Raw genomic sequence first — 14,265 nt, forward strand, 5'->3', positions numbered from 1 at the left:
ACCTGCTAAAACACGGAAATAAAACACTAGCCTTAGAATACATATCTCCAGACTCAGAATCAATGGCTAACTGCATTTTTATTTACGCTTCTGTTTTGTCTGGCTTTTTTGTTCACACTAGTAGTGCTGCAGAGGCCAGAATTTGTATAGTAAACACCTTTTCTTTTGAAAAGAATGGTTTACTTTCTGCTAACCTGTAAAAGGACACTTAGAAGAGTACCTGGACTGCTTTAATGGCCTTGTCCATGCCAGTGTTATTAGAATATGTTTACAATTTAGAAAATTTAGTAAGCTTTAGGAGTAGTGGAACTGAAGAAAAACTGGTCAGGTGTTCTTTATGTTGTAGGACACTGTCAGAACCTGGTGATAGTTAAAACTGAGTACGCTAAACAGTCTGGAAAAACGAAATATCCCTACTGTAATATCAATCAAAATAACAAAAAGCTATTGTTATTAATGTTATCAAGTAACCCATTTTTAAGAAGGCATAATAAACATATACGATCAGTAGTTTATGGGATGATGCTATGATCAGTATTTTGCTTTTGGATTGGATCTTCATGCAAATTACTTGAAGAAATTAAAGACAGACTTGAGAAATGCACAGATTTGATTCTTTGCATATTTGATCTGTAGATTTTACCTTACGAAGCTTCTAAAGCTAGTATAACCTGTCACATAAAGAGAAAGGAGTTGAAATTAAAAAGCTATTAGTGCTTTAGTCTGTTTATTGAAATTCAGGAGAAATTCTATTCTTTCAAACCCTATCATATAGGAGTTGGCAAAACTAATTAGTTTAGCTTCAGGTGGGCCCACACAAGTGAGGGAATAATCACGATCAACGACTTTCAGCTTTCGTTGATCTGAAACCAAATTACTAGTGATAGCAGTTAAGTGATTCTCTTGACACTGAGACTTGTGAGGTGGTAACTCCGTATATTCTAGCACATGTTGTAAACTGAACATGGACCCACAGGACCGCTTGATTTGAATGTGAAGATGATGATAGAATTGATTAGCATGATTTTGTTTTAAGATAGTATTTATCACAGAGTTGTTTTCAGTAACACCAGTGCACACACATGCCAATTGAGGGGATTATTCATTTCATTCAGTAACCAAAATGCTTTCAGTTCTTTCTAGAGACACATATCTGCAACAAGTATAAATGGAAGCTTCTAAAACTGTCACAATAATATGTGAAATTTAAGCTTTCCAAGTTAATTGTGTACTTCAAATGTGTTATTTCTCTCACAGTGACATTTCAGAGTTTTGAGAGGAAGCCTGCTGTTTCTGTTCTGGCTCCAGAGTTAGCACTGCGTAAATGTAATGAAAGCGAAAGTTAACAAAAAATTGTAGGGAGAACAACAGCTTGGGGTTTTTTTGTTTTGTTAAGCAAGAACTGAAAATTACTATTTACAAGAAAAAAAGTTCATTCATTCTGTCATGATTCAGAACTTGTAGCTTCTTGTTTCAGAAAAGCTATACATTATTTTTAAATTATGGAAGCTTGGAAGACTTGCCATGTCTTAAGTTCACATGATCTTAGAGGCTTTGCCATATTCTAACTAACATCTGCCACCTCACCTTAGTCACAGCTTAGAGATGAGACTGTCTCACCTTTTCCTTATAGCGAGCAGGCCGAGGCTTGTATTTTTAAAGCTAGATTTTTTTACTGTAATGCAAAAAAAACCAAACCAGAATAAGACAGCTCCATTTATTATTTGTTTTTAAACAAAAAAAGATTCAAGTATGTGTCAGAAGCCAGAGTTGTTAGATATTTAAATGAACAAGTCTTTCGCTCTGTTCGGTGTGTCCTTGCAGACCAGATCTCTATTTCCAGCACTTAGTCTGTTCAGCACCTGTAAGTAGCATCCAGGGCTTGTGCAATTTTCATCATTGTCTTAAGGTCCCTAGTAAGTATATTGGTTCTGAGGCTTTTTTGCCTGTGTGCTCTGGGCTGCCAGCTAGCTTCCTGCTACACCTAGTTTTCTCTAGTTTGTGGTCTAGAAGCTTTCCCTAGCTGAGTGTCCTCTCTTCCTCCTGGGGAGAAAAAAAAAAACTATCTTCCTCCTTCCTCCAGAAGTTCTACCTGATCCTGTGGGCAGCAGTCAGAACAAGGAAACCTTTTCCTTTGTGCTGTAGTCATGTTCTTCAAGCAAAATACAAACTGCAACATGCAAACAGTAAGCTAAACAAATGAAAGTTGTACTATCTGTCACAAAAGTTTTTCCTGAAAGACACTGAACAGAGTAGCTTATAAGGCAGTTATTTAGAAGCAATGTTCTCAGTTTGAGAGATAGCCTGGAAAATGTTCTTTAAAGCAGACCACTTTATGATTCTTTGGGTTGCTTATAAAGTCTTAATTTCAAGATCTCTGAGTACTAGGTGTTAATATTTAAGTACAGTTTAGAGATTAAACTTCTACATGATTGGTGCAACTGATAGGATTTTGGAAATGTTTTCTGTTTGAAAAGACTTGTCACTAATGTAAATAGTGGGAGTAAATTTAAAACTGAAAAATCAAGCTTTGATTTTTACAAACTTAGCCTTCAAAGGAAGGTAATACCTTTTCCAGAAGTTACTTTGACCTCTTTCATTATATCAGCAAAGTTACAGAACTTCCTGGCTTGCCGTTCAAGAGCAGTGGCCAGCATATAGGTTAATGATGAACATAGGTAAAATCTTTAGTTTCAGCTTCTTGTAAGAGTGGAACTGATTAAAATAGGCTTTGCCTTAGGGTTGTTTGGCTCTTCTAAGCATAATGCTGTAAGTTACATGATAAACAATTCAGCCAAGAATTCCGGAGATGCATTTCTGTGATCTTTATGCTTCATTCTATATACAACATCTTTGAAAAATCATGTTCATGTGAACAATCTGCTGTGAGTAATCCCACGAGCTGAGATAGTAGGACTTTTTATATTGTAATATCTAAAGTCTTATGTGTATAATTCAGATGCTATATTGTCTTACTCTAACGTTGATTTGAAATTTTTTGACCTGTTTTGTTTAGAGCAACGTCTCTTCTCTTCTTCCATATCTCCCTGCCCCCACCTGCAAACCCTTCCCAAACTTTTAATGACAACTTTATTTTGAATCTCTTTGGGTTGTTTGAGTGTTGTCTTTTTTTCTCTTGCGATGTAGCTGGTGGCAGAAGCTGAAAGAGGCGTAGATAAAGAAAACACCGTGTTTTATTGAGCTGAATAGCATGATGGTCTGTAGAAATATAATTATTGTAGGAATATTTTTTTCTTACAAAGGGATATCAGAAACAAAAAATTGTGCAAATAGCTTGGTTTTGTGCTATATTTGTGGAAAATGTCTCACCAGGAAGCTAGGTTCTTGGCATGTATTGCAAATCAGTTAATTTCTCCCTCTGCTTTTCTGTATTGATTGCATCTTGCAAAAGAATGTCAGTCGTGCTGCAGTAGTTGCTAAGCTGGTTGGTAAACTGATCAGGGTTTAAAAACATGCCTTTTTTCAGCTGGATCAGTTTCTCTACACAGTTCATCACACTGCTGTGAAAACTTTAATCCCAGCTGAGTGCAGAGGGAGAATGTTGATTTGAGACTATTTATGCATTGCTGTGAAGTGGCATGATGATAGCTTTGCTCTCCTTATTTTACTTGAGCTGACACAGAAACAATTATCTTCCAAGTGGCTATCTCAACATACCTTGAAGTTCCTAGGATATTCTTGTATATTGAGGAATAGACCTCTGACCGTGTGACCTGGCTGTAGCCTCTAAACAGTGTGGGAAATAACACTTTTTAGCTTGGTCAGTACAGCTTTTAAATAATTAGGAATTAATGTAGTGGAAAGCAATGTCATAGATACAACTTTATGAATCCAGCTGATTTAATAAGAAGTAGGGTTCATGTAGCCATACAGAACAACCTTATTTAGATTTTCTGCAGATAGCTGAGGAATCTTACAACCACAATTTTGGATACTTAATTATGGATTATGCTGCAACTCAGTGTTTGTAACCCATGTGATGTAAGTTAGTGCTACAACATGCAGTTACTGTTGTAACATACTTCAAGTGCACTTAATATTAACATCAGTATTTGTACTCTCTCTTTAGTGAGTACATGCATTTGTGTGTATATGTGCTGTTTAGAGACATAGTTCTTTGGCAAAACAAATCAATGTAGATTTGTCTCGGAGGATCAAAACCCAATCTTTAATTAATCTCAGGTATATGCAGTTTTTTGGTCGAAGTCTGCTCTTGCTGTTGGCCACTGTATTGCTTTCCTCAACACGATAAAACCTGAGGGAGGGCAGCTTAACTAGTATTCTTCCCAGAAGTTTTGTTGTATTTTTAGTAAACATCATCTTTATTTTAATGAAAACTGCTACCTAGGAAACTGAACAACTATATTTTAAAAAGTAACTGTTTCCAAGAATTCTGTGAAAGCTTTTTCTTCAGATAGCTCAACTTAAATCAAATCTGCCTTTTTTTTTGATTTTAAACTTTTGCTGTCCTGAATGGATGACAGACAACCTTCATCCAGTGAAGATGAAACTGCTTTTACTGACTAGCTGAGATACTGTGTGTTTAGGCTGTGCTTATCCCCTGCACTGAAGTCTGAAGGCGGCTGTGGCTCCTACTAACAGTGACATTGACACTGAGCATCTTTGGACAGATGTGAAGTCCAGCTTACTAGCAGAGCACAGATCCCAGACCTGCATGTTCTTTTCTGCCCAGCTAGGTGCTCTGTGCGGTGGTATGATCCTCCCTGATATCTTCCACCAAAGACTGAATATAGTCACCTCCCTTCTATTCCTTCTTGGAAGATGTGTCCCACTCTCTCTCTTCGTATTCCCCCTCCTTTTAATCTCATAAAAGATACCCTTATGGCCTGATCACTGTGTCTCCTGTTGTTTTTTTGGGTGGATGGCTTTTTTCTTTTGTTTTTTGAGGAATAGCACTGCATTTCCTGACAGTATTACCCTGGATCTCTAGGAGATGTCAAAGTAAGGACATTTTTCTCTGTTTCCTTGTGGAAGCTGTGTTCTGAAGCTAGCTTGGTTCTCGAGCTGTCACTCCTGTCCTGTTTCGACAGATCACTACAATGAAGCCAAGGCTATAGGAGTGTGGGACTAAGGCTAAACATGAGAAGAAACTCTGCTTTGTAAAATATCTTCGTTACTCAGTGCTATGCTGGAATTGTTAAAGTTTCTGAAGTTAATTTATGCTGATGTTTCTAATTTTTATTGATAAAATTCCTTTTAAGTTCTGCAGTGCTCAGGGGACACAGTGCACATTATATCATGTCTTCCCTGAGACTCAGGAAGAGAAATTAGATGGGATGTAATCTGATAAGCATTTTAGAAGCTTTTTGAAGTTATGATAGAAAAGTTATTTATTGTAACTCTCCAGTGAACACTATCCATAGCAAATGTTTTGTAACAGCAATGTCGCATCCATACCTATGACAGAATTTTAGGATACTTATCTTATTTTGGAGGGAAATAGTTTTAAGAGCTAAATTATGAGCTTTTATTGAAAGCATTTCTTGAATGTTTTGAGAAACTCTTCAATTATGTGTTAAAGGGCAAAATAATTGTCCTGGCTATCTCCACTGAAGTGTCATGATGGCGTTTGCAGTTTTAGGGTTTTAAGATCCATTCTGTCTAAAGCATAATGCAGTGCTCAGAAAATGAGAAAGTATATACGTACTTAGAATGATAGCTTTTGCACTATATACAGTGTAACTGGCTCTTACTGCACAGAGCTGCTACTTTCTAAATGTTCATTTCCCCACTTTAATTATTTTCAGCATTGACAGTTTGGGGCTTCTTTGTTCTTGTTTTGTTGAATGAGTAAAATCACTTGCATGATGCCAAGTAACTTTTCGAGTCTGGCTTGTTAGATAATGGATTGGACTTCATTAGAGGATCTATTTGTTTTAATATAGCTTAAGATATAGTTGGGATGATTAATTCTTCTTCAGAAGCAATGTCTAAAAAACCATAAAGAGGAAAGCTTATTAAAAGGTCTTCAGGCAGAAATTTGCTAATGATGCTTTTCCGTTTTGCTTCAGGCTATTTCTTATGAGAGTAATGGACATACCATATCTCAATTTGGAAGGACCAGACTGTAAGTAGCTTGCTTCATTATAAACTCACTACCGTTCTGACACATTTCCTGGAGGAAGTGTAAAGATTAATTACCATATATCTAAAGCATGGGACATCAGCTGTGTTTAGATTATTAGCCACTGATCAAATGATTTTTTTTTTTGAATGAAATAGTAAAACTGTAAGTTCTTCAACTTTGACCAGAGATCTGCATTATAGAGGGGATTGACTAGAACAGATTAAAGTATTGTAACTAAACATAAAAGTGTTTAACAGCTTTATGGTTATTTTGGGTCACTATTCTTACACACCATGTAACATATAAAGTGAGGTCTTAACACTTTTCCCCTGTCCCCTCACCCTAGCAGTAAATACAGGATGCAAACTAGTGAATAGCAAATGGTCCTGAATATCTTTTGACCACTTTCCTTCACAATTTGAGTGCAGCAATACCTTTACTTAACTTCAATCAAAACATCAGAATTATTTTGCCACATGAGATTATGATTACGTAAATGGAAAAATATTACTTGAAATGTTTTTGAAATATACTTGAAATAGAACTTGAATGTTTTTACATTTCAAGTTATTTCAGCTTACAGACCTGGGGCTGTAATAAGTTGCTAATACATTTAAATGAAAACAGATTTTACTCATATAAAAGTCCTCACTGTTGTGGGATGTTACACTATGAGGGAGAAAACTTCAGATGAGTGTTACCACTGATGTCTTGACCTACGAAAATGTGAAGCCCTAGAGGTCAGTCTAGTCCTTGACTAGATGAAAGGTTAATTTTATACTGGGAAGTCAGATACACGAATGTCTTAAAAATTATACCCGTTTGGAAGTAATATTGATGTGAAGACATTTTCCACTCTGTGTATCAGAAAGCTGAAACTGGAGGATGACCCTTTATTAGATAGATAGATAGATCTATTATTATTATATATTGTGCATTATAATATAATACCTATAATATAATTACATTATATTTATCATATATCTTACTATAGTATAAATAATAGTATAATTAATGAGATATAATTATTATGTTTTATTATTATGTGGAATAATATCTGATAGATATTACTAGATAGATAGTATTATTATTATTTATTAGTTTAATAGTAATAGAATGAAGTTCTAGAAAGATGGAAATAACTACTGCAGAGGAAAATGTATGCTCTAAGGGAATGCATTTAATTTTTAAATGCAGTTAGGTGACCAGATCACTGAGCTCTGACTCTGCAGACCTGTTGGAATGGTTATCTAATTATGTTGCATACTTCTTTCCCCAACTGTTTGGTTTTGAGTGGAAGAATGGATAACTACTTTGGGTCATTGAGAGAATGCCAAAGCTACTAAGATGTAAAGATGCTACTTCCACTTGCTAGCCAACTTACAGGATTGTTTTGATACCTTGCCAAGAGGAGTTGCCAAAAAAGAGTCTGCCTCTGAAAGTCTGTTGCTTTTATCTGAAAGCCACTCCTGTAGAACAGACTGATGCAGATGTTACAGCAGAATCTGAACCAGGGAGACTTTCCAAGCTTCAAAACGGAACATACATCTAGGATGGCATGTTTGGCTGGCTGCTTTAGAAACTCGTATTTCTATTCTGAGATGCGAATGCTACTGCAAGCTGAGGAAGCTATCTGGTTGGTTGCTGTCTGTAGAGGGCATTTTTGCAGAAAAGTAAGGCCGTGCAAAAAGTAAGGCCACACTTTTGTGGTAGATATACTTGGAGACTGTGATTTAAAAAAAAAAAAAAGTGAGGTGCAGCTAGCTAGGTGACTGTCATGAGTTTTATTGTGTTTGCCAGTTTGTTTGTCCTGTAATGTTATAGCTAGTTTGTGCAATTTTTCCAGAAATAATACGTGACATATGCTAGGTCAAATAGTATTGAATATATGAAAGTGACATTCATCATCTTCTTTTGTTACTGTGTGTTAAAAAATACTTCAAAAATAATGAAGTTGCTGCACAAAATTGACAGCAAAGTATAACATGAATCAAGTATTTCTCCCCTGAGTAGGTAGAAAGTGTAAAGGTTTAACAGGATTCAAAGTGAATTTAAGAATAAACTAACACTGGAGAGTAAGGAGTAGTTTCTACTTTGTAATCAATCCAAAAAGGCTGTTACAACATCTGAAACTGGAGTTGCTAGTTACAATTCTCTACTACTGAATTGCAAATACTTAAACTTTTGAATTGCTGGCTGTTCAATAGGCTGAACAGCAATGTATTGATCATCATTGGCTCCTTAAGACTACTTGTGGGGTTTTGCTGTTTGGCTCCTATGGTGCCAAAAAACATGAATTCTGGTGCTTAAATTTTTTATCCTTATTGGTTTTTGAAGTAGCAGATTTAAGAAACAAGACTTCCCTCTGTGCTTATAAAGGAATTGCTTCCTTTAGCTACTTGTGTCTCCATCCAATCTGATGCTCAGGTGCTCATGCAAACCTGCAATTTGTTAGCAGGGAGTTTCTGATAAACTCGTGATAACCCAGCTTGTTTTCTGTGAAACAGGTTACAGCACTAACAAACAGATCACAAGTGGCTGGAAGCTATGACATCTTCAGTTCATACTGTTTCATTGCAAGAGGCTATATTCCTGCATACCTGTCTCCAATATCAATTTCATTTCAGCCAATATGATCAGACAGATGAAAAATTTACCCTTTTCTGAGCTGCATGGGTTCTGCTGACCAACTAATTAGACACCGTGTTACAACTTATCGCCGGGTCATGTTTCCATCTTCCATTTTTTTTGCAACTCAAAAACTAGGTTCTTTGGTGGAACGAAACAAGTAGTTAGTCAAAATAAAACTTATGAAACTTGTTTTTCCCTGACTTCATTAAGCATTCAGTATTTCAGTTATGAGATGCTGAGTTACGACTGTATTATTTTTAGTGTTGGTACATGCATAATAGTGCTTCTGTGAAGATTTTGTTTGTTTGTTTTATTGTTTTAATACTATAATTGAGTTCATGCTGCACTCTCTTCCTTAGAAGACAGATGCCTTTGGAAATCTCCATTCTATTTCCATGGCATGTTTTGGTTAGGAGCTTGAGTTATAGAAGCCTCTAACTGTTACGTTCTAGTGAGTTTACGCAGGATGTTAAAAAGTTATTTGGGAATGAAAATTCTGTTAACCCTTTGGGCAAGGTGGGAAGGCTTAAAGCCAAAGCACATAAAAATCTGTTCTATTTATTCAGGAAACACCGTAGCTATTGAAAACTACAGTTCTCAAGTTTGTGCAAAAATGAAGCCTTACTTGGAATAGAGATACACCTGGAAATATACATGCTTTCTACTCTAAGCACATACTAGGCTGAGGACACTACCGTTTACTGTAATTACTAGTCATAACTAAGTTCTAATAATTGCTATGTTTAGCTGTATTTATGAAATTAACAATCCACAAGGCTTTCATCAGTAAACAGTGCAAAGTTACATCTTAACCAAATGTGGCAGAAAAAACCAACAGGTTTGCCCTTGTATAATGGGGTCAAGTACACATGAAAGTCGAATATAGCGATAACAAGTGTTTGATGGTTCGATTGTGGACACATGCGCTTCATGAACCTGGAGAAACTCTCCTGTTTTAATGTTGAAAGCTAAGGAGATCAGAAACTGGAAAAGTTTTGTATCACGAAAGAATTCAGGAGGGTAGTTCACTAAGATGAAAGTCAGTCCCTGTATCTCTGTGTCATGCATAAAAATGTAAATCTCTGCAAATACTTGTGGAGAGGCTCAGTTAATGACTTGTAAATAGTTTCATATGAAAAAGGAAAATATTTCAATCTCTTTGCACCTTAAAATATAGTATTCCACTTGCTGCTTTTAAAAATGATGGGAATTCACAGGTTCTAAAGGCTCATGTGTCTAGTGAAAGGAACTTCAGTCGCATGTACATTGCAGTTATTTCTTGTGCACAAATGATGTTTACTAGGTGAGGTCAAAGGTCTCTTGTTCAGTAACCTGCCTCTGATGATGACCAAAACCCGATGTGTAGGGGAGGTGGGTAAAAGTAAGGCAGATGTATAGTGATAATTTCTGCTGTACTCTTAACTTGTCCAGCAGTTTGACTTGGATTCTCTCGTCCAAATTCACAAAGTTCCCAGTAACTTTCAATGTACACCAAAGACTTCTTTTGCACTTCTTTAGATGTTGGCCTTCTTATGCTATGTTTTTTTCTTGGTGTAGTTGTTAATAAAAAAAAGTCTGTCTGTGTATATTCTAGCTTGTACCTAATGTTATATGAAAACTGAAGTGAACGTTGTTCTGCAGTAAGTTGTTTTTTATTGACAGAAAAATGGCAACATTGAGTTATTGCTAAGAATTTTCTTAAGCTAGATCTGGAGTGTGAAGAGGCTGTTGTTTTTTTCTTCTGCCCTTGCACTTGGCGCAAAGGATGTGAAGGACTGGATTTGTGGGCAGTTCCCACTGCATGTAATGCTGTTTCAATTTCTTATATACAGATGAGCTAGTAGGATTTAGTATGTTTATTCCATGCATAATTGCAGGCATATTTTATTGATGCCTGATGTAGTTTCATAGATGTTGGTCTGTTTTCTTATTTAGAAAAAAAGAAAGGAAAAAAAAAGCTACATGACCATATTGGGTAACTTTTTTAGGATATTCTAAAGGTATCAGTAGTTACTCTTATTTTAATAAATACCTTTTGTTTCACAGTGCAGCCAAAGCGAGATCATGTTCTTCATGTTACTTTTCCCAAAGAGTGGAAGACTAGTGACCTTTACCAGCTTTTCAGTGCCTTTGGTGAGTGATACAGTCTATCCTTCCTTATGTTTTTTCTTTTCCTGGTTGTCATGAGCATGTACCTCTGGTTTTGTTTGTTATTTTTAATCTGTGAATGCCGACTTACTCCTAGTATAGATAACGATGGATCACCTTTAGTAATTTTTGAATGGTGTCCTGTGGACTTTCTTTGTAATGATGTGTTGAAACTGTCTTCCCTTAGGAACTGCTCTTTAGAAATCTTTGTGTGTGATTCTTGTTGAATATGGTGGATCTTTGGTCCTTTTATTTACAGCCTCTTCTGGGAGGAGGTAAGAGTTTATGAGGATGGGTAAAGGGAACGAGGATTGGTGTGAAAGCTAGATCAAGATTTTGGGAATAAGGTTCATCCCTGCAGTCTGCTTATAGCCAGAAGCTAGGCATGTGAGTCTGGGCAAGCAAGCGAGCTTGAAAATAGCCAATCTAATTTCAAGATTGTGAACACCATCCAAGTCAGAAGAAACAACAAAAAAGTTATTAGATAACTGGGGACTAGTAGTCCTGTTGTTCATCTACTAAGTATTAGTACATAATGTAGAACCTAATTAGTTGATAGTGATCTCCCAATACTTAACTCTTGCAGCAGAAAACAGTGGTTATTCTTTGCTTCCCTAAATCAGAACAAGAATGGTCTTTCATACAGTCCTGCGTTGGATATTGTTTCGAAGATTTTTATTGCAGATTGGTTTCTAGTTTCTTATTGCTAGGTGAAGTAATGCTCCAAAAGAGATCTTTTGGGCTTGCAAATAATTTTAAATTATTTTTCTGGAGCTTTCCCCCCCCCCCCCCCCAAACTTCTTTCCGTTTCTTAAAACATTAATGTAAAGCAAAAATTATCTCTCTTATTAAAATAATTTTTTGCATGATTTTCCAGAAATATTTGCTTGTAATACTTACAATATGTTATTGAAAGTATCTTATAAGTGGAAGGTATAATGGATGTCTTGTCTTCCTCAAATTCTGTAATGAGGATTTCAATGGAAAATTACTTTAAAAAAGGAAGCTGTTTACCAAAGTGTTTATTGGAGATTAGTTTCTCATTAAAAAAAAAAAAATAAAATCTTTCAATTACATTAGTCTTGCCAGCTCTAAGCAGAGCACGTATGACTGAATTTGTAATTTCCCTATTCCTAAAAGTTTTCTGCCTGGCACTATAGTTTCCCCTTTTTCCTGCCGCTAGTCTTACTTAAAGGCCCAGTACTGGTTTTGTCCACTGGAGTATAATCACTGTAGAAACTGTGGATATTTTCACATGCGTTTTTAAGCAGATAAGTGACTAGTTGGGTCTCTGTAGTGAAAAGGACCTTTCCCCTTTTGCAGACAAGCAAATGAAGAGATGTCTGTTTAGCTAGTACTCGATCAGCTACTGAAGATGTTTCAAAGCAATAGAATCATCTAGGTTGGAAAAGACCTTTAAGATCATCGAGTCAAACTATTAACCCAGCACTGCCAAGGCCACCACCAAACCATGTCCCTAAGCACCACATCTACATGTGTTTTAAATACCTCCAGGGATGGTGACTCGGACACTTCCCTGGGCAGCCTGTTCCAATGCTTGAAACCCTTTTGGTGAAGAAATTTTTCCTTGTATCCAATCTAAACCTCCCCTGGTGCAACTTGAGGCTGTTTCCTCTCACCCTGTCACTTACGGTGTACCACATTTAATGACTTAAGTCAGAATCTGTAGTGTGGCAAACGGAGTCAGGGCAAACTGGAACCTAACCTGCATTGACATAATTGCTGTGGTATCCATAAGGACGTTTAATCACCAGTAAAAGGATGGGAGTGCTTCAGTGTACTCCTGTGCTTGCTGTGGGTTGCCCTGCTAGTTTACAGAATGATAACCATTCTCCTCCTTTTCACCTAGAATTGTGACTTGGTAGGCTGTGTGCAGGGTCTCTGGACCTGTATAAAATTCACTCAGTTCCTTCTGACTTTTTGATCTATTCTGCAGCATGATGTAATAATGTATAATGCTGGATAGGATTTAATATTCCTGATTGGGAAATCTAGAATGTGAGAATGTAAGACGTTACTGAGACTCTTCTAGAGTTGCTATTAGTGGGGTAAGAAACAACACAGTTTGTACATGGTTTCTAAAGGCTTTTAAAGAATCAGCCATATAATTTTTCTTATTTTATCAACTCCTCCCCGTCAGCTTTGGTGTGAAACGCAAGCACAGATCGCTGCCACCAGGGGTCATACTTACACATCTCAATATACTATTCAATTTTGAAATTCCCATTTCTCTCACTTGTCCAGATTTTAGAGCTGAATGTTTTCAAACCAGATTTACAAACTTCTGGTATTTGGGTAGTACTTAATCTGTATTTTGATTTAGGTCTTACTACCATGGTATCTCAAACCAAACTGCAGATTATTCCTTCCAAAATTCTAGGAGTACACCTGCATTTTCAGTTGTAGCTGGACAGAGAGATGGAGAGTGGTGCAATGTGAGGTTAAGCAATCTGCCAAAAGCCCCCAAAATGTGGCAGTGACAGACATGAATTATCCCAATTTGTTACACAAGTAAAACAAAAATGTTTTTAAATTAAGCTTTTACCTGGATTAAAAAAATGGAATGTTAAATGGAATAGCAACATTAATCTGACTTCACAGAAAAAATATTTTTATTTTGGTTTAGCCTAGTATGAATTGAAAGAGAGTTGTAGTCTTCTGTGAAAGCAGTGAAACAGCTGAAGGGGCTGCAATGCCAGACTTGGAACTCTTTTATGTTTGCTACTCTAGAAGGAGCGTTCCTGATTCTGAAGTCTCAGTACTGCATGCATACCAAGTGGGCACCTGTTCATGCAAGACGGTTTTCGTAGTCTCATGGGTGAATGTAGTTTCCCTGTACAAATACTTGCAGTACTGTGCAGTCTCTTGAAACACTCACTTTCTTTAAATTCTTGCATTTGTTTATTTGGTCATGCTGATGTGAAATATGAAAGTATTAACATAGTGTGTGCTGGGATACAGCTTTTGTGTATAACCTTTGCCTCTACTTAAATGAATATCTTTGGACTTTAATTCAATGTCTAATTGCCATTAACAGTTTTTTAGGAAATGTGTAAGAACAGTGCCAAAGTAAAACAACTTTCCTGCCTTCCAGCAATCTGTAACTTAGGGACTTATGAGCTGGAGATCACACTTGCGTCTTTTTAGGTTAAGCCTTTCACAGCTTTCTGTAAGTCAGCCTAAAATCATTCTTTATCCTATACATATTCTTGTCATGTGCAGCACCTGATGGCAGTTCTCTAACTGCGACTAAGCATTATGTGAAAAATTCTTTTGGTTTTAAAACTCCTTTGTGTTTTATTAGATGGCCCTTAATTGTTTTATAATGAAATCCTGAATCCTCTTTGTATGTCTTT

The 14,265-nt window shown here is 36.5% G+C and overlaps 1 protein-coding gene across 4 annotated transcripts in view; it reads left to right on the forward strand.

Annotated features, from left to right (window-relative positions):
* Positions 1-14,265, forward strand: part of PARN (poly(A)-specific ribonuclease) — a 61,733-nt gene that overhangs the window by 18,433 nt on the left and 29,035 nt on the right. For all 4 annotated transcript variants that reach the window (XM_086622095.1, XM_086622096.1, XM_086622097.1 and 1 more), the window contains 2 exons: positions 6,054-6,109; positions 10,787-10,873. In XM_086622095.1, the coding sequence (XP_086478221.1) occupies positions 6,054-6,109; positions 10,787-10,873 (143 nt within the window). The remainder of the gene's footprint in view (positions 1-6,053; positions 6,110-10,786; positions 10,874-14,265) is intronic.

The sequence above is a fragment of the Tauraco erythrolophus genome, chromosome 17 (genome assembly GCF_009769465.1).
Source record: "Tauraco erythrolophus isolate bTauEry1 chromosome 17, bTauEry1.pri, whole genome shotgun sequence".
In the NCBI taxonomy this organism is placed as follows: domain Eukaryota; kingdom Metazoa; phylum Chordata; class Aves; order Musophagiformes; family Musophagidae; genus Tauraco; species Tauraco erythrolophus.